This window comes from Sinohyriopsis cumingii, chromosome 19, assembly GCF_028554795.1.
Source record: "Sinohyriopsis cumingii isolate HCF-2022 chromosome 19, ASM2855479v2, whole genome shotgun sequence".
Taxonomy (NCBI): Eukaryota; Metazoa; Mollusca; class Bivalvia; order Unionida; family Unionidae; genus Sinohyriopsis; species Sinohyriopsis cumingii.
In genome coordinates, this window is record NC_142979.1 from 50,539,433 (window position 1) to 50,559,403 (window position 19,971).

The 19,971-nt window shown below is 36.2% G+C and overlaps 2 protein-coding genes across 4 annotated transcripts in view; one reads left to right on the top strand and one right to left on the bottom strand.

Annotated features, from left to right (window-relative positions):
- Positions 1-8,181, top strand: part of LOC149775688 (uncharacterized) — a 38,513-nt gene extending 30,332 nt beyond the window's left edge. For 2 of the 3 annotated variants that reach the window (XM_089943993.1, XM_089943992.1), the window contains one exon: positions 838-8,181. In XM_089943993.1, the coding sequence (XP_089800119.1) occupies positions 897-3,011 (2,115 nt within the window). In that variant the 5' untranslated portion in view covers positions 838-896 and the 3' untranslated portion in view covers positions 3,012-8,181. The remainder of the gene's footprint in view (positions 1-837) is intronic. The other variant, XR_016416567.1, reaches the window with a different exon arrangement.
- A 966-nt stretch (positions 8,182-9,147) lies between these two features.
- Positions 9,148-16,457, bottom strand: LOC149775689 (chondroitin proteoglycan-2-like). Its single transcript, XM_089943996.1, has 4 exons — positions 16,303-16,457; positions 12,718-12,868; positions 11,676-11,821; positions 9,148-9,329 (listed from the first exon to the last, which is right to left on the bottom strand). The coding sequence occupies exons 1-4, from the start codon at positions 16,343-16,345 to the stop codon at positions 9,253-9,255; spliced, it is 417 nt and encodes a 138-aa protein (XP_089800122.1). The 5' UTR covers positions 16,346-16,457; the 3' UTR covers positions 9,148-9,252.
- Positions 16,458-19,971: the final 3,514 nt, after the last annotated feature.

The window sequence follows — 19,971 nt, forward strand, 5'->3', positions numbered from 1 at the left end:
ATAAGGGATAGATTAACAGAGGACTGAGCAGAGATATAGAATAGAGCAACACGAACCCCCGTATATAAAACACAATAATTTATTCAATTACATAAAAAGTGACATGTGAATGACATATGAATGATTCGCTTTTTCTCCGCAATAGAGTTACAAAATTATGCGAAATTCATTTTATCTCATATATCCCAGAGTCGAGATTTCCCTTTCGGCAGAAACACTTGGACTGGTCAGTTTTATGAGGGCGACTAATCTAAACCCTGAATTCCTTATGGGAACACACTCCTCATTTAGTTTAGCCAATCAGACTTACTACTTCACCCGCCAAATTCCTATTGGTCCCGTTGAAGTCAGAAAATTCTTTCCAATCCGCCCTTATGAATAGCTATTCTGGGAAACATCATTTTATGGCACCATTTTCAAATGGACCACAACTTCCTAAAATGTTCTCTGGTTTATATCTGGACAGTTTACTGCTGTGACCTCGCGTTAACACCGCACTCGTGTCGGGCTCGAACCGTTAATCAAGTGAGCCCTCATTAAAATTCAGTTCATGCCCAAGGCAAAACAGATTAATTATTGCAAGTAGCCAATACATCAAACTTAAAGTTTCCGTACCACGTTGACCCCAAGAAATGCACTACGAAAGGGTGTACTTTGAAATGTATACCACAGGCAAGTTACTCTGTATACAGAAATATTCTACGAAATGTTGCACCATTACAGACACAAATTTGTATTTTAGTCAACTTTACAAAGACTTTGTTTTTAAAGAAAATGTTGTTGTGCATTCAAAATATCTTCATTGTTTGGGAAATTACCATATTCTCTGTTTTGCAGGTCAAAGGAGAAGAGAACTTAGGAATCCAAGAGGGATCCAATATTTTCCACATCACGCCATGGAGGCCGAGTTCGCAGTACAGTACTTAGGTGATTCCATGCTGTCTAAGGGAACCACCGGCTTGGGGGTCATTCAGAAGCCATTGAAGGATAAATACTTCCAGTATCGAAAGTCAGATGACAGAAAATATGCGCCAGATATTAGCATTCGGATAAAGCCTTCGGGAATATGTTTGGTGTTTCCCAAAGGATATCCTGGGAAAAGGTCTGAGGAATACTTCGACATTTCGTCGGTTCATTACGTGGAGGCAGTTAGATTCGTCACGGAAAAGAAAGAAAAGAAACAATACTTTGCATTTCTTCCAGTAGATGAAGCTAGTGCTACCAATGCCTCCAATGAAAAACTATTCTCAGTTCTTGAAAAGAAATATAACTTTCTTCTCAAGCAGCACCATCCTCCTATAGTGGCATGTGTCATGCGCAGAACCAGTGGTGTCAAAGCAGTTGACTGTCATATGTTTATTACTTACAACGAAAGTGATGCTTTCGGAATTTCCTCAGTGCTGAATTCATTCCAGAAAATAGGAGCAAGAGAGTATTCCGGTCCGCCTTCTGGACCGTACGGACCCTCCGCCTACACGAGCAACCAAAGAAGCCAGGATGACATATCAAAAGATAGAGATGAATTCGCACTAAGAGACAGCAGACAATTTGAACTGAGAGATGACTATTTCAGAGACAGTTCTAGGGGAGAAAAAGCAAGCTACGATCCAAATCGTAGCTCAGGAAGCTACTATGACCGTGACCACATCAAGGAAGTCAATAGGTCGTTTCCCAAGGACTCAAAAGAATACTTGGGATGGGAAAGAGAAGATCGGCCGAATCTTCGTTACGATGACCGTTACCCAAACGTTCCACAGGGCAGTAGATACTTAGAGGAAAGAGGGCGACCCCCAAGTGATCATGATAAATATGGGCGTCCAACATCGCCAAGTCTCCCAGGTGGAAGTAAGTATTATGATGACAAAGAAGATAAATATAAAGTGCATGAGATGCAACGTGCAAATGACGTTGAACAAAGGGAGTTGTTGAGGATGCGTCAGGTCTCTGGCGCATACGATAATAAATTCGACGATCGCTACAATAATCGACGTTCAGATGACTACGAGCGTAATAGAGATGACATGTATTCCCCCAGGATGATTGCTCGGCCCTCATCCCCTGGATTTAGAGACGGAGCTAGGCCACCCGACATGTATCAAGGCCCCCCTCCAACTTCTGGAGATCCATTCAGAAAGTCTGCTCCAGGGAGTCCACGTGGGCCCTCGACACGTGCTTTCTCACCAGGTCGCACGAGATCTCCTCCTCGTGCGAGATCTCCCCAGCGGGCTCTTTCACCAGTTCCCCGCGGTCCACCACTTGACGAGGTCTACTCGGCATCGAACCTCGAAAGTCGACAAGAATTTGACAGAGGATCCGATTCGAGAGGAAGACCTGTTGCTAAAGTTCCCCCTCATATGGTAGGTGGAATCAAAGTGTTACCTACCGGAGGTTTTAAAGTCCCCCTCAAGCCAGCCACACCTCGATCACCACCCATCTCACCAGTTTCTAAGCCGAAATCGTACGATGATGATGGGCATAGTGATGAGAACTCGCCATATGATAACGCCTATCCTAAAATCGGACTTCTTGCTGTAAAGAAAACTAGACCCCTCTCGGACAACGACAAACCTCCATATAGGAATCCATACGGGGATACTCGAGATCGCTTTATAGAGGATAATAGAAACATTGGACGGTCAAAAAGTGAAGTTTACTACCAAAATGACGAAAGTTATGATCGCCATAGCAATAATCCTGTCGACAGAATAGACAGTTCAAGGTACAGGGAAAATAGCGGTTTTGACCAGTCGTGGTCATATCAAGAGGAGATAGATAAATTCTCCAAAAATGGAGGTTGGAGGAACGAATATAAATCCCATTCGGAACAAGACTTCTCTGAAAGACCTTATTATTCTGAGCGCGCGAAAGGGAGCGGGCATGATAGTAACCGTTCGGGATCGGGTCGCTCTCACAGTAGGGACGCGGAAATAGCTGATATGTTCACAAATTTACGAACCGGGTCCAGACCTTTTGATGCGAACTTGGAACAAGGACTTGGATATTTGCCGTAACATGCTTTTTATCTTTGTATATGATCTGATTTTATAATCAAAACAGACGAATACACAAAGCTTGTTACTCGATATAAGCAATTGGTGTCAAAACTCTTGCGTAAGGAGCAGATAGTCTTTAGTAGCGTCGTCACTATTTCTTTTGGAATAATAATGAATGGACAGATCTAAACGCATGGCTGCCATTATCCGGAAGTGAAACGAACAGGTTGGATCCATGAAGTCCCCTAGAATTACTTTATTTTTCTTTCTAAAACACCTGGAATTAGCATAAATTTTGCAAACACATTGTTGTACATACATACATACATACATACATACATACATACAAGCATGCGTCGATGCCTAATTTCTTTTTCTCCTACCTATCGACAGCAGTGGTAGGGTGGGTGGATCAAACAATAAAATACCTGAATATGCAATTTGTTTGCCTATACGCTAAAAAGGCTGGTTTGTTTGCGTTATTGCTGGATAATTTTCTACACAGTTTAATGTATAGCTACATGGTTAAAAATTGTGTAAGCCAATGACCGTACCTCCCTCGACGGCCTTGCGGCATGCATATAGCATGGAATGCAGAAGTTAATACGTTGATTGGTACTTTGTCTCATAATTTCGATTCTTTTAGTAGTTATTCGGAAAAGAGTATCCAATAATTGTTTCTAACATATTACAGTACGATAAAAAAGATGTGGAGGGACGCATGTCATTTTTTTATGAGAAAAATTACATTTGTACATGCACTGGTACGTAATTTATTTTCTTCATTTTTTCCTATATTTTGATAATCTTTTTTTTCTTCTTGCTTACTTGAATCATTTGTAAACGCTGTCGAATAAATGGCAAGCCTTTGTTCTCTAAACGGTATCTTGTTAGATGTTGCTATGTATATTTCCAGAAATTACTAGCGTAATGAATGGTTTCAGGGCATTTTGTAAAGAGAACCAACTCAAACTGAGACTACTATGGATATTGATGGCCAAATAAGCTTGCAAGATTCGCCTCCCTTATAGGGTAGGTGCCTGGAAAAAGCTTATCAGAATTAGAACAACTTTCTGATGACATCATGGAATACCTTCTAATCAGTGCTTAGATATAGATCTTCATGACAGTTGTAAAATTTAAATGCAATTTCATATATTTTCACTTTTTTTTCCTACTCAAGAACATGTATAAATATATTTTGTGAGTTAAACTTGTTTAATGAACAAATCCAAATTCGCAATGTAAATGTAGAATCGATGCACTCGGTGAAAATTTCAACTACTCCATTTGATTTTAGAAATTGCAGCTTTAATTTATTGTTAATCCAGGGTTTGAAAATCCTGAGATCATTTCACGCATTAAACACCAAAAGCATAAAATATGTCAGTAATATATGCGCCAAATGATCGGTCTGGAGCAAAGTTTTGTATTCCTATACGAAGAGATGATCCATCCCGTGCATTTTTTAAATTCCTATACAGTTGAAATATCTAGTGCATAGTCGATGTTCCTATGCAAACAAATGATCTGTCTCGTGCATAGTTCATATTCTTTCACAAACAGATGATCCATCTAGTGCATAGTTTGTATTCTTTTACAAACATGACCCGTCTCGTGCAGAGTTGTTTTCATTACTATACGAAGAGGTGATCCATCCCGTGCATTGTTTATATTCATATACAAACATGATCCATCTCGTGCATAGTTTCTATTCGTGCAAAAACAGATGATCCACCTCATGTATAGTTTGTATTCACACACAAACAGATGATCCATTTCATGCATAGTTTGTACTCGTACACAGATGATCCATTTCATGCAGGGCCGTAGAGAGCGATGACGGGCCCTGGGATAAGAAACACCCTGGCCTCTCCTAGTTCTTGTTGAAACAAAACTTTTCTTTTATAAAATTAAAAAATGTTGTTCGGCCCTGGCCCCGGGGATGTATCTCTACCCCCCCCCCCCGTCGGCCCTGATGTCATGCATAGTTTGTATTCGTATACAAACAGATGATCCACCTCATGCATAGTTTGTATTCGTATACAAACAGATGATCCACCTCATGCATAGTTTGTATTCGTATACAAACAGATGATCCACCTCATGCATAGTTTGTATTCGTATACAAACAGATGATCCACCTCATGCATAGTTTGTATTCCTATACAAACAGATGATCCACCTCATGCATAGTTTGTATTCGTATACAAACAGATGATCCACCTCATGCATAGTTTGTATTCCTATACAAACAGATGATCCACCTGATGCATAGTTTGTATTCCTATACAAACAGATGATCCACCTGATGCATAGTTTGTATTCGTATACAAAAAGACGATCCACCTGATGCATAGTTTGTATTCGTATACAAACAGATGATCCACCTCATGCATAGTTTATATTCCTATACAAACAGATGATTCATTGCATAGTTTGTATTCGTATACAAATATAAACAGATGGTTCATTGCATAGTTTGTATTAGTATACAAACAGATGATTCATTGCATAGTTTGTATTTGTATACAAACAGATGATTCATTACATATTTTGTATTCTTATACAGATGATGCGTTGCATAGTTTGTATTCGTATACAAACAGATGATTCATTGCATAGTTTGTATTCGTATACAAACAAATGATTCGTTGTATAGTTTGTATTCGTATACAAACAGATGATTCGTTGCATAGTTTGTATTCGTATACAGATGATTCATTGCATAGTTTGTATTCGTATACAAACAGATGATTCATTGCATAGTTTGTATTCGTATACAAACAAATGATTCGTTGCATAGTTTGTATTCGTATACAAACAGATGATTCGTTGCATAGTTTGTATTCGTATACAGATGATTCATTGTATAGTTTGTATTCGTATACAAACAGATGATTCATTGCATAGTTTGTATTCGTATACAAACAAATGATTCGTTGCATAGTTTGTATTCGTATACAAACAGATGATTCGTTGCATAGTTTGTATTCGTATACAGATGATTCATGTATAGTTTGTATTCGTATACAAACAGGTGATTCATTGCATAGTTTGTATTCGTATACAAACAAATGATTCGTTGTATAGTTTGTATTCGTATACAAACAAATGATTCGTTGCATAGTTTGTATTCGTATACAAACAGATGATTCATTGCATAGTTTGTATTCGTATACAGATGATTCATTGCATAGTTTGTATTCGTATACAGATGATTCATTGCATAGTTTGTATTCGTATACAACCTCATGGATAGTCTATATAATATAAGAAGTCATATCCAGCTACAAGCATTCTCATTTTGTTATTTTTAAAAATTATATTTAGTGTTCTCAAGCTGTATATTCTCCATTTTGAAATGATATCTTGAGTTTATTAGTACCAAGGCATCTTCATGTAGAGTCTTAGGAGACTTTCATCTGTTATCAACTGAATGAAATAGGTCAACTTAAGCGACGAAAACTGTATTTATGAAGTGTTAAATAATTAATTCATGTTATATTATACTTACAATGTAGATGTAAGTTTAGAAGTCGATTCATAAATTAGACTGATGACATGTACGGAGAATGCTGGTGAAGACTGTTTATTATATTTTGTAAAAACAAAATATTGTTACGGTGCATTGATACTAGTGCATATTTGTCAAATTCCTTTCCAGCTCTCACAAATGTGCATAAGTGGATGCATTTGGCACATACATTTCTGTGCCGTAGATACACATGTTATATATATATATATATATATATATATATATATATATATATATATATATATATATATATATATATATATATATATATATATATACCATCTGTGTCATTTAAATACGCGTCTGCGTTGCATACAAATACCAATATAAATATCATGTCACTTGGACAATGGACAATATACACTATACAATATTCAGTCTGAGTAATCAGCTTTTTTTAAAAATACCTATTTCATTTTTAAATTACCTGAACTATGTTCATGGACCACTATTTTAGAAACGTTTATAGGTAAATGATGTGTAATCAGATTATAAATAGCTATAGCTGCGACCCGTTTTAAGCAGAGTTGTATGTGCAGATGTTTCTTTTGACCTACTCCTATGCCTAACCATTTTTTATCGTTTGGCAAGCGAGTAGGAAAACATTCAATTGAGGAGGTATTTTTGAGAAATTTAGTGAAACCTCCCTACCTCTCTCTCTCTCAGTTATCAGTATAATTTAACTGTATAAGGTGTGTCGAGACTGATGTTCTGAATAAGAAATTATAACATTTTTCCTTTCTTTCTAATCTTGCAACTAGTAAAGTTATCAAACCTCAGCATAGTTTGAAATATGATCATGAATTTGAATTTATGCTCAGTGGACTGCTGGACTGGACCAGGAGATACAAAAACGCTTGAGCTAGATTAAAAAGGTCACTTTTGATTGGCTTATTCGTTTTTTTTAAGCCGGTTTAATATGAGCTTATTTAATATTTTGGAACTATAAGTGCATTACAAAGGTCATCGATATAGGGCTGCTTTTTTCTTCTTCGTCGTCTTCGTTTTAGATTATTATTATTATTATTATTATATTATTATTATTATTATTTTTATTATTATTATTATTATTATTATTAATATTATTATTATTATTATTTTTATTATTTTGTTGTAGTACTTGTTGTTCTTTATGATGATAATTATGGAGGAGGATGGCTATGACTACATCCTATGCAGTCATTCTGTACTATTAATGACTACAGTTGTTGGGCGTTCATTTACAATGATAAAAACTGTATTTTTGTGTTTCTCCACCACATACGGATACCTGTCGGTTAGACAAGGACACGATCAGATCAAGAGCCATAGTGGACTACCTGTTATCTATCATTATCTTCGTTTGTCATTTCATTCTTTATTGTTATTAATGCACGAGTGTGTCACAGAGAGAGAGAGAGAGAGACAGACACACAAACAGACAGAGTTGATATTCATCATGGATAAAAAATAATTTATTGTTATTATTACGTTTTAAGATATGTGATCATGAGAAATCACATCGATGCATTTTAACGTATGTTATATTTTGAAAAGAAAATGAATACTGAGATTTGTACATACTCCACATGAGGCAATTCAAGCATGTTTTCATTCTTTGTTACGGTTGAATTTCCTCTTCCTTTGAAATAAACAGAACTGTATAAATAATTTTGTCTTTATTTCCATTCCTTTTGATTATTCGCATAAACGCATCCCCTCCGAGGATATGAATACATGCTACGAAAGTACACTAAGAAGTTAAAGACCGCTCCGGTGGCCTAGTGGTTAGAGCGTCCGCCTCGGATGTGGGAGATCGTGGGTTCGATCCCCGGCCGAATCATACCAAAGACTTATAAAAATGGTACTAACAGCTGCCTCGTTTGGCGCTCAGCATCAAACAGGTTAGTGTTAGGACTGGTCGGCCTGGTGTCAGGATAATTTGACTGGGTGGGACATCATGCAAAAATTGTTAAAGCTACGTTAAAAATCACACACACACACACACACCGAGGATATGAATACATGCTACGATAGTACACTAAGAAGTTAAAGTAAGTGGGAATTTTGGGACTGAAACTCGCTTCATATTTGTTTTACTTGATATAACTAAACACGTCACGTTGATATAACTAAACACGTTGATTCGACTAGACACGTTGATATAACAAGACACGTTAATGTAACTAGACGGTTTATTTGAGAGGCAAATAGCACGCACTCTTTTTAAAACTTTAAAGGAGGTCACTGTATACAAAACAGATGATCTCGGTCATTACTACAATTGTTACATAATTTTTGATCGGTTGAGCAAACGTTCGTTTTACCATTTGAAACTACAAACGCCAGTGTCTGAATTCAACTGGAACACAACACCTTTGTGTATAAATGTGAAATAAAGATCTAAATCACCAGTTAGTACTGGTATGTAGGTAGGTCGGTATCTAGGTAGATAGGTCGGTATGTGGGTAGATAGGAAGTTAGGTATGCATATGGCGATAAATGCGCACTTATTGTACTCTTTAGTGTGTATGTATGTATGCATAAACATACATACATACATACATACATACATACATACATACATACATACATGGGGAAAAGCGAATTAAAGACATAAATTAGTTACAACATGAATGATGAATAAACTCTCTTTTATGCACAACGACGAATAATGACTTTACAAGTCAACTCGTTTAATACCAATCGCGAACAAGTAAAATTCATTCATCAATTACTGACTTAGTGCTTTGTACCACATGGTGGCGGTACGGCATCCCTCCAATTGCAGGTTACCAATCCTTCATCGAAAACAAGCCCTGTAAAATAAAAAATGAATATTTTCTTTAGTAATTTAGCAAATGGCGTTGTTGTTGTTTTTGTTGTTGTTGTTGTTGTTGTTGTTGTTGTTGTTGTTGATGATGATGATGATGATGATGATGATGACAATGATGATGAAGGATTCTGTTTTCAATAATGCTTGGATACACATTATCCCTATGTATCATCTCTCGGTTACACGCCATGACACAAGTCTATGGGAAGTTATTGTTGTTGATATTGTGTGTGTGTGTGTGTGTGTGTGTGATTTCGATTTTTAACATAGCTTTAAAAAAATTTCAGTCATATCGCAGTCTGGCAGTTTACAGTGATGTCTAGCACTGGGGCAGCATGCCGTAGACATGTATCATGATGTCCCACCCAATCACATTACCCTGACAACAGGCCGACCAGTGATAGCACGAACCTCTTAATGCTGAGCGCTAAGCCAGGCAGCTGTTAGTACCATTTTTATAAGTCTTTGGTATGACTCGGCCGGGGATCGAATCCACTACCTTCCGCATCAGAGGCGGACACTGTAACCACTAGGCCACCGGAGTGGTTTGTTGTTGATATTGGAACCCTATTTTTAAATAAGTTTCAGTTACATATTTCCTCCACGCTAGACACGAACCCACGGTTGCTGGATTTGAGGATTACCATTTTAGACTTTAGAAGCTATACATCAGTCCAGGGCCGACAAGAGGGAGGGGGGCAACCCGGGATATATCCCCGAGGCCCGGGCCTAACAACACTTTTTAATTTTATAAAAGAACAAGTTTTTTTAAACAAGAACCAGGAGAGGTCCGGGTGTTTCTGACACCAGGGCCCGTGGTCGCTCTCTGCGGCAATCCATCAGTCGTCATGCACACTAGTAAAGGAACTTATTGTGCCTTCATTCATGCACACTCAATGTTCATTTTATACTTGTTCCAATACAGGTGTGTATCGCACATACAAACATTAGTGTCTTACCTTGTACATCACTGAACTGCCTATTTCTATAGGACTGGAGCTAATTCCTCAGGTGAACTCGATGATTAAAGGAAAGAACTTTCAGTACCACTTCGAATGCGTTTATAGTTTTGTACATGCATAATTTATATACAGTGTATTCGATGTTTGAAGGAAAGAACTTTTAATACTTCTTCGAATGCGTTTATAGTTTTGTACATACATAATTTATATACAGTGTATTCGGTTTTTCATTAAGATACTATCCAGAAACATGCAAATGTTACATTTCTGCTTGACAAACAGACAGACAGACAGACAGATAGATAGATAGATAGATAGATAGATAGATAGATAGATAGATAGATAGATAGACAGACAGTCAGACAAAGGTACGAAAGTCAGGCAAGGATACAAATTTCTAATTTGCGGACTGATGTTTTTAATACAGAAAATGCCTTTCACGTGGCTGTAGTGTAAATTACTGGTGTACAAGAAAAATTAGCCCTATCAACTCAGCAGCATCGCATGTGGTTTAACAGTGTAATATAGTCAGACGTACATGAATATAATGAACAGATTATTCTGGCAAAATAATATCAACAAGTTTAAACAGAGAACTTGTATATTGTTTTCATGTAAAAAGTGAACGTAACACGCTCTCACTTTCATTTAGGCAAAACAAAAAACAAATAATGCTTGTGTAAGTCAGATAATAGAATATAATTTTCATACACTCAGACCTGTCATCTCGTTCCAAGCTTTGAACATTTTGCTACACTAACATACTATAATACAATTTTTTGAATGTGAGCAATCGCATCCTGTTATTATTACATGACTGGGCTTTTCATATTCTTTTATTTTTATATTACTTAAAATATACAGGGAAAGAAATCGATTTTGTGAAGGTTGTTTTTTTTTTCTCACTTTAAAGTTCAGAGTTTGATCTCTATAAATAATTTTTATTACTGTCTGAAATTATATAATCTAAATATGATTTAAGACCATGGAAACACGCTTAAGTTTGTTTTTTTTTTTGTCAGGGAGGAAATGATGGCACGTGAATATGTGCAGTTCCTTGCGAGATAATCAAAATAAGTGCAAGAAGGACCGGTCTTCACTTAGAATTTGGTAACGAGGCCGGAGGGGTTGGTAGGACTCGGAAATGGTGCAATAGAAACTATTTAAAAAAACAAAAATTCGGTAATTGACCATTTAAGCTGATAGATAGATAGATAGATAGATAGATGGATAGTCAGACAGACAGACAGACAGACAGACAGATAGATAGATAGATAGATAGATAGATAGACAGATAGACAGATATATATATAGACAGACAAACAGACAGACAGATAAATATTGTTTCCCCTTTTGTCGATACTTGCCTGCTGGGCAGATGTTATGGCCCAAAAACTTTTCCTCATAGCATGTGTAGTAGGAAGTGCAGTGATAATCAACATCAGCATATTTTCCGTTTGCTTTTCCTGTACAGTCCTTTGCTAAGCCACATGGAGGTTTCACGTTAGCAATGCTGAACAGAGAAAGTATAAAACGTCATACCACTTTCCCATAAAGATTGTACTATTGTTCCAATAACCATTGTTGGAATTCTTTGCTCTAGTAGTTTAGCGATTAGAATGTCAGATGTGTTTATGAAACTGGATTTTCAATTTAGCAACGGAATTCTTTGATAGATGGAATAAAATGTGTCCAGTAATCGTGAGTCTAATGTATACTTGAAGACTTGTGAGACTCTATCAACTTTAAACCTAATGAATGTATTTCAAATGTATTTTGTTTATCTCCTTGCAAACGAAACGACGAACTATATTATAACAATTCCATTGTCGCGAGTTATCGGTAACCAGATAATCGTATATTGACTGAAAACCAAACAGTCACATATTTCGGATGAAAAATTCGTCACAGCACATATGTCGGTATATTTTTGCCATTTCGTGGTCTCTGGACATTTTATAATAAGGTCTGTAACTTTGTATGTGGATCCCAGACAATGCTTACTTTCTGAGTCATGGACAATAGGAACGTTGAATTTAATTATAGTAAAAAAAAAATAATTAATTGTTTTAGCTAGTATAGAAGTTAACTTAAGGTATAAAATTAAGAAAGGTTGTTAGCAACAGTGTCGGGTATAATTTGACACACGTGGGAATGTTGTAAACTCACAAAAAGACACGCTTCTAATAGCTTTCATGATTTTTTTGTGTTCTCTTTTGCTTCGCCATTTCGTAGTTTCCAGTGTGGCTGTTATTTAATTTTCATGTTAAGTTAATTACCTTGCCCATTTTCATCGCATTTGATGATACTGTGATTGTCAATATCTAAAGGTGCAAACGATGAAATATCTTTGGTCATATGTTAAAATAACTGTTAAAATACATATATAAACGTTAAAAGTTAACTCACGCGTCACACAATCCTGTATTGTTGTTGAATACTTTAGTTGGTTCACAGTCTACTATAATGCCGACACCTCCTTTGCAGACGGCAAAAGACCTACACCCTGCCTCGTAGGATCCGTCCGGAAGCGTTGTGCAATTCACGGCTTGGGATGTGGCTTTAAGTAAAAGTTCCATGTTTAAATTATTCTTATATATATATATATATATATATATATATATATATATATATATATATATATATATATATACTGCAAAAATATTCAGCTTCTGTTTAAAAACTCCTGTGGTAGGTATAATGATAATAAGTACAGATATTTTTCTAAAAATGTGACGGGGTAGAGCTAGGCAAAGAACCTGCTAAACTTAGATTCGAGGATGGCGCAGAAAGATAAAAAGGCAGACCTGAGTTACCAATATCAAATACCTCTAAATTATTATGAATGATCACTTATGCAATATCCAAACAGTTCGACCTGATGCGATTAACAGCTATCAAGATATTTTAAGCTTAAATATTTCCCCTAGGTCTCGTGCAACTTCGTGAGTTTCATCAATAAAGTCCATGTGACGTTACAGTGGGAACCTGCATTGCGAATCACAGTTGTTCTACCATTGTCGAGTGTGAAGTTTCTCTGGACTGCTTTCTGACTGCGTGCATTATTCAGTATAGGAAGGATGTGTCGCCATTTCAGCGTCAGTAAAAATTAGTATTCGCATTTCAGGGAGAGGGGTATGCGGAACAATGGAAGACAGACAACTGCAGCAGCACACGAATTCAAGGCAGGAATGCATATACACACATTTTTTACATTGGCTGCAGCTGCAAATAGAAATCATGGACAGGGGCAAATTATTTTTTTAAGTACACATGTTCTGAGCAATCAGGACTCTTTTGAATTGATTTTTATTATCTACATAAATCAAATGATTTTAGAAAAGACATTCATTGTCCTTCTTTTGTGGCGATTCTGGCAAGATTTTCATACACAAGCCAAGTATAGCACCCGCCAACTGGTGTAAAAATCGCTTACAATTTCAGGTCTTGGAGCCCTCTCCTATGCCCATGAGAGATTCATCTTGAAATCATGAAAATTTTACAAATTAATATTCATTTAAGCAATAAATTTAAACTAGCTTTTACGGACAAGGATCATTTTCTTTAATCAAAATTACGCTGTAAATTTCTGGACAACAATATTAAGGTGTTCTAAGTTAGATAGTTTCGGAAAATATGAATTATCTGAACTTATTTATTATCAGTTGTCCAAGTATAACGAATTGCTGGAATGCAGTAGAGACTATTAAATACTACGTTCCTAGTCTGATAACTTAGTGTAATAATCAATGACACATTTTTCATAGCTAATATCCTAAACCAGGGGTGGGCAAACTACGGCCCGCGGGCCGTATGCGGCCCGCCAAGGGCTTTCATGCGACCCACAAAGGGTTTTTATGTGGCCTAGGAACAAGTCATCATTCGCACTGACTCTGTTTATGTTACTCTGTTTATCAAATAAATGTGCTTCTTTTGAAGTTTAAGTTTTCAAATATTAACAACATATTAACAACTGAAAATTAATTAGACGTTATTTAGAAAAAACCTTTTGTTTTTGCTATTTCAAATATTAATTATTTTACTTAATGAACTATGCGGCCCGCGACTAGGTGTAAATTTGTGTATGCGGCACTTGCACTGGAAAGTTTGCCCACCTCTGTCCTAAACTAATACCCTTTCCACCGAAGTAAGGATCTCTGTTACAGGGCACAAATCTACAGCAGCAGTTCGCCTTACTGCGTACTAATATAGATGACTCTAAGTTTTGTATCAAACATCGCATGAACATGTACTATTTATTTACGAAATGTAGCGCCTTCACTGTTTAAGGACTTTGCACGTGGTTTCCGTTTCCGTGTAAATCGGTGCTTGCTTCTTTTTGTTCTTTTCGTTATTTTAAACAGCGATAGTTGTCATTTGGGATTGAAATGTCGATATACCGACCGATTAGTTTTCATATCTAACAATGTGATACAATTATTTCATTCAAGAGAAAGATGTGCCTCAGGTCAAGTCAGTGTGTGGGTCAGTTCATATTTCATTGAACAAACGAAACACGTAAGATTCCTAGAAGCGTCAGTGTCAGCGATATATGCTTTCCACCTACCATGATGTCATCTTGTTCGACTACATTATTGAAATTAAATTAGGGATGGACATACGTGTTTGACATCGGCAATAGCTGCAAACCGAAATCGTGCATAGACGCAACGAACTCTGTCTAAAATACTCGTTCTAAATATAAAGGACTCTTTTGAATTGATTATTATTGTCGAGATGTATGATCGACATAAAAAGCATTGATTTTTTATTTGGTATCCAGCTATTACAATGTTACGTCTTTTTTGAAGAAAGGAATAAAAAAGACATAAATTATCCTTTTTGTAGTGATTCTAGCAACATTTGACACGCAAATAGGTGCTAAAAAATAAACATAGGCGAAACATATTAAATGAAAATGAAAAAGGTGTCAGAGGTAATCAAACGCACCAAATGGAAATATAGCAACATTTAAACAATCCTAAGAAACAAAAAAAAAAAAAAAACAACAAAAAAAAAGATTTATTGGAACTGTCTTTGACTTTAGTTCATATGTACACCTTTCCCCAACTTAGGTCACAAATGTCAATTGCGCATTAGGCTGTTTACGAAAAGTCGTTTAGCTGTTTCCTTAGAGGTTGCATTTTGGTGGTAATTAAATAGCCACATCTTCAGATCCAGTGAACGAAAGTGCGACAAGTCATATAGCAGTGCACGTGAGATTTCTAACAAATTAAGATTCCCGATCGTGTATATAGCATTCGGGTCTACCCTAAAATGAAGACGTGTTTACATTTATTTAGTATAAGTCATAAACGAGTTAATCAGATCGCAATGATACAAATTAATATAATGTTATACAGAGCGTAACTGCGTAATGTAATACAGAACGTCGTGATGTAATGCAATACAGAATGTAACGGTGTAATGTAATACAGAACGTCGTGATGTAATGCAATACAGTACAAAATGCAATAACTTAATGCAACGATGTGTCCATAGCACACGTTTAAAGCAACAATATCAACACACACACACATACACACACACACACACACACACACACACACACACACACATACTGTTCAATCATGTAAATCTACCATCACTGTTAGATTCTACAGTCATAAAGGTGCGCATGCCCACATTTGTAGTGGCGTCACAAGATATTCATGTGGGGATTTGCAACCCGTGCGTTAATCTGAAAATACCTATTTCTTCTATACTTGAAATCTTTCGAGTTTTACTATAGTTTAAATTGTTAAGAGTTGTAGGATAGGAACACATTTTTAAAAAAAAGTATACAAGGTTAAAAAAAGATATATTTGCATGCAAAGTGAGGTACTTCGCTACGATGACCCCTTGATGAAAATGCATCACTTTTGCGACAAGCTGACTCATGGAAACTTATGAAAACAAGATAGTGAAACACACACAAGCAGACGTGAAAGATAAAAACCATCGTACAAGCTTTTCTGATTTTGACAAACTTACCAAATGTGGCCACCAGGACTGTACAGAGGAGGATGGTCTTCATTGTGGAGAGAATGATAATGCTCAAAGCAGCTTGAATTCACGAACGCAAACGTTTCCAATGCAACCACTCATTCAAGATCAATGGAGCTTTATATATAGTCCTGTTGCGTTTGACACGTGCTCCCATCGGCACCCGCAAAAGGTCATTAAACAGGAACGTTTAAATTTATGATCAAATGTCTCTTTAGATATTTAAACGTGATCACATTGGAGGTCTGTTCCACCACTGAATTTTGTATTTATCAAGAACAATAAATTTGATGTAATTTCTAAGTTATTTGCAGTTTATAAACATAAAAAATATATATTGAAATATATACCCTTAATTTAGCCCCTTTGATGAAGTACGTCTTGGACAAAGCGCCTATCAGGGAGGGGTGCTTCTGCCGGTATTAAATACCGCCGGTTCCATGTCCGTCTAACTTCCAGAGTATTTGAAATCGCTTAATTACAGGAGCATTAATGGCGATGTTTGCATACTGTTGTTTACGAACAGCCCATATAATCATCAAAGCATGATTGTATAAGATCATGAAAGATAATGTGTACTCCCACCTTGCAAAATACCCCTAATTGTCTTATTTTTTAGTACATTTTGACGGATCACAACTGCAAACACTTAAATATAGTGTATGCGACCAACGTACTGCAGTACAGTGATGTCTTTTTTTTCTTATATAGTGCGCCTTTTCTGTAAATATTGTTTGAGATGAAGTCAGGATAAACAGAATTGTGTACATATTGGTTTAATCCGGGGCATTCGGTGTCTTATTTGAAAATTATTTGAAAACAAGGCCCTGGTTTTACGAACTTTTTAAAGACTATTCCTGAAAAGGAGATTTCGCACCGTAATGCTTATGATACATTTGACAATATTAATATTTAAATCATATCTAGAGAGAGCAGAAATAATGTAACATGACTCTAAGTTTTATAATGGGCACACATTGCAATCGTTTTGTTCCTGAGAAAAGAATAGTGCACAATGACTCAGTTTTGAGGAAATTCTTAACTTTTCCTCGGAGATAAAGCAAACCTCTTTATGGATTCATATAGATTATTATGGCCTATTTTAATCATTGATAACTGATGAATATTATTTGACAAAATAAATTACTGCCAACATAGTAATAAATACGATCTTAAACAATCATAATTTGAGTAAGAACATTGCTCGAGGTATTGGCAAATGTTAATGTTGACATTTTATTCTTGTCAGACTTAATTTTAAATATTAATTAATATTATTTAATTAATTAAATCAGCAGGAGAACAGAAATGAATACTGAGTGTCATAAACAGTAAAGTAATAAATCCTCTAACAGACGAAGGAATTTTAATTATTGAAAATGCAGCTTTCTGCAAAATTAATTACATAATTTGAACAAGGTAATGTATTATTTAGGTGAAGATAGTGAGGTTTTCGTTGGACAAAAATTAGGCTTACTAATGAACTTGCGTTTGTTCATTAAACCGCGGTAAGAGTAAACTTATCTAAAACAAATGTGAATGAAAACTCATCCCTCGAGTAATTTCAACAGAATCATTTTTTCTCTTCCATATCAAATCTCTGAATCACTTGTGATTCAAGCCGAAGGATTATACTCTGCTAGTTGGTGATTAATTTTTGTTAAAAAAAATCTTTGCGTTATGATTGAATTTTTAAAAAACATTTTCAGGAGAGTCTACAATTAGTTATGTTGATAAGGACCGCTCCGGTGACCAAAGTGGTTAGAGCGTCCGCCCCGGATGCTGTATGTCGCAAGTTCGAACCCCGGCCGAGTCATACCAAAGACTTGTAAAACTGGTACTAATAGTTGCCTCACTAGGCTCTCAGCATTAAGAGGTTAGTGTTACGGCTGGTCGGCTTGGTGGCAGGACAATGTGACTGGGTGGGACATGATGTTACATGTATGTTGCAAGATGCCCCAGTGCTATGCATCACTATAAACTGCCACATCATAGCGATATGACTGAAATATGGTTAAAGATACGTTGAAAGTCCAACACACACACACACACACACACACACACACACACACACACAGAGTTATGGCAATAATCCTGAGAGCAACATAGTCTAGACTGTGTCATTATAAAAGAAAGAGTAAGTATTTAAATTTTGGATGCGGTCGATTATAAAATTATATAATTATACATATTTTATACATTAATTTTGGTAAATCCTTTCATGTTTTCTTTCATGACTCAGATCCATTGAAACAAGTTAGTTCGTTATTTACATTTTATGCCGCAAAAGCTTCACATTTTTCTCAGCTGCAAAAATTAAACCGCGAAAGGTTGTGAAGTTTCATTGTTTATATATTTGTCAATAATTATTAAATTCTGTCCAATTGATACGCTATGAAGCCGATGCTAATTGTGCATTTTCTGAAGGAAAATGTCTTTCCTGTTTATTACAGTATACTTTCAAAGACGCATGATCATTTCAATGGTTCAATTTGAAATCTATTCCTTCAGTCCTTCAAGCTAACTATACGGTATCAAGATGATTGCCAGACAATGGTCGGATTATGGATCCTAGAATATATATAACCTATACCATTTACGGATTATGGATCCTAGAATATATATAACCTATACCATTTACGGATTATCGATCCTAGAATATATATAACCTATACCATTTACGGATTATGGATCCTAGAATATATATAACCTATACCATTTACGGATTATGGATCCTAGAATATATATAACCTATACCATTTACGGATTATGGATCCTAGAATATATATAACCTATACCATTTACGAAATCCATTTATTAATAGACAATAATATGCTGTAAATGAATATGCATTTCAAACACACACACACATTACATACCAAAGATTTACAAAAATGGTACTAACAGCTGCCTCGCTAGGCGCTCAGCATTAAGAGGTTAGTGTGAGGACTGGTCGGCCTGGTGTCAGGATATGTGACTGGGTGGGACATCATGCTACATGTCTACGGAATGATGGCCCCGGTGCTAGACGTCACTATAAACTGCCACACTGCAGAGATCGTAGCGATAAGACTGATAAATTGTTCAAGCTACGTTAAAAATCCTAATCACACACACACACACACACACACACACACACACACACTATATATATATATATATATATATATATATATATATATATATATATATATATATATATATATATATATATATATATATATATATATATATATATATATATATGATTCATTCATTCCACACAAGAACTTGTAGCAGAGTTTGTTTTTCCCCATGAACAATATTTCAAGTTGAGTTTATTTGTTCTAGGTGGATATAAAGCCACAAGATAAATGATGGGGGGGGGGGGGGGCGGGATTCGTTGTCGTGTGTACCAACTCAGTGTCAAGATAGAGCTGATAGTCTGGGTCAGTGAGCGTATTCTGAACCGTCCGGTCACCGCGTCACCGAGTTTTAGTCCGCGGCCATTCCAGGGATGGAATCCTGCATTCTTTTTTGGGACGTATTTATGTTGTAATACCCATTGGAATTGTGGCACTTAAGGATCGCTACCTTGGGTCAGACTCGCAGCAAATAACAGCTTTTATTGGTACTCTGTTACTACCAAATGGGAAAGATTCTCACTTAGATCCGATA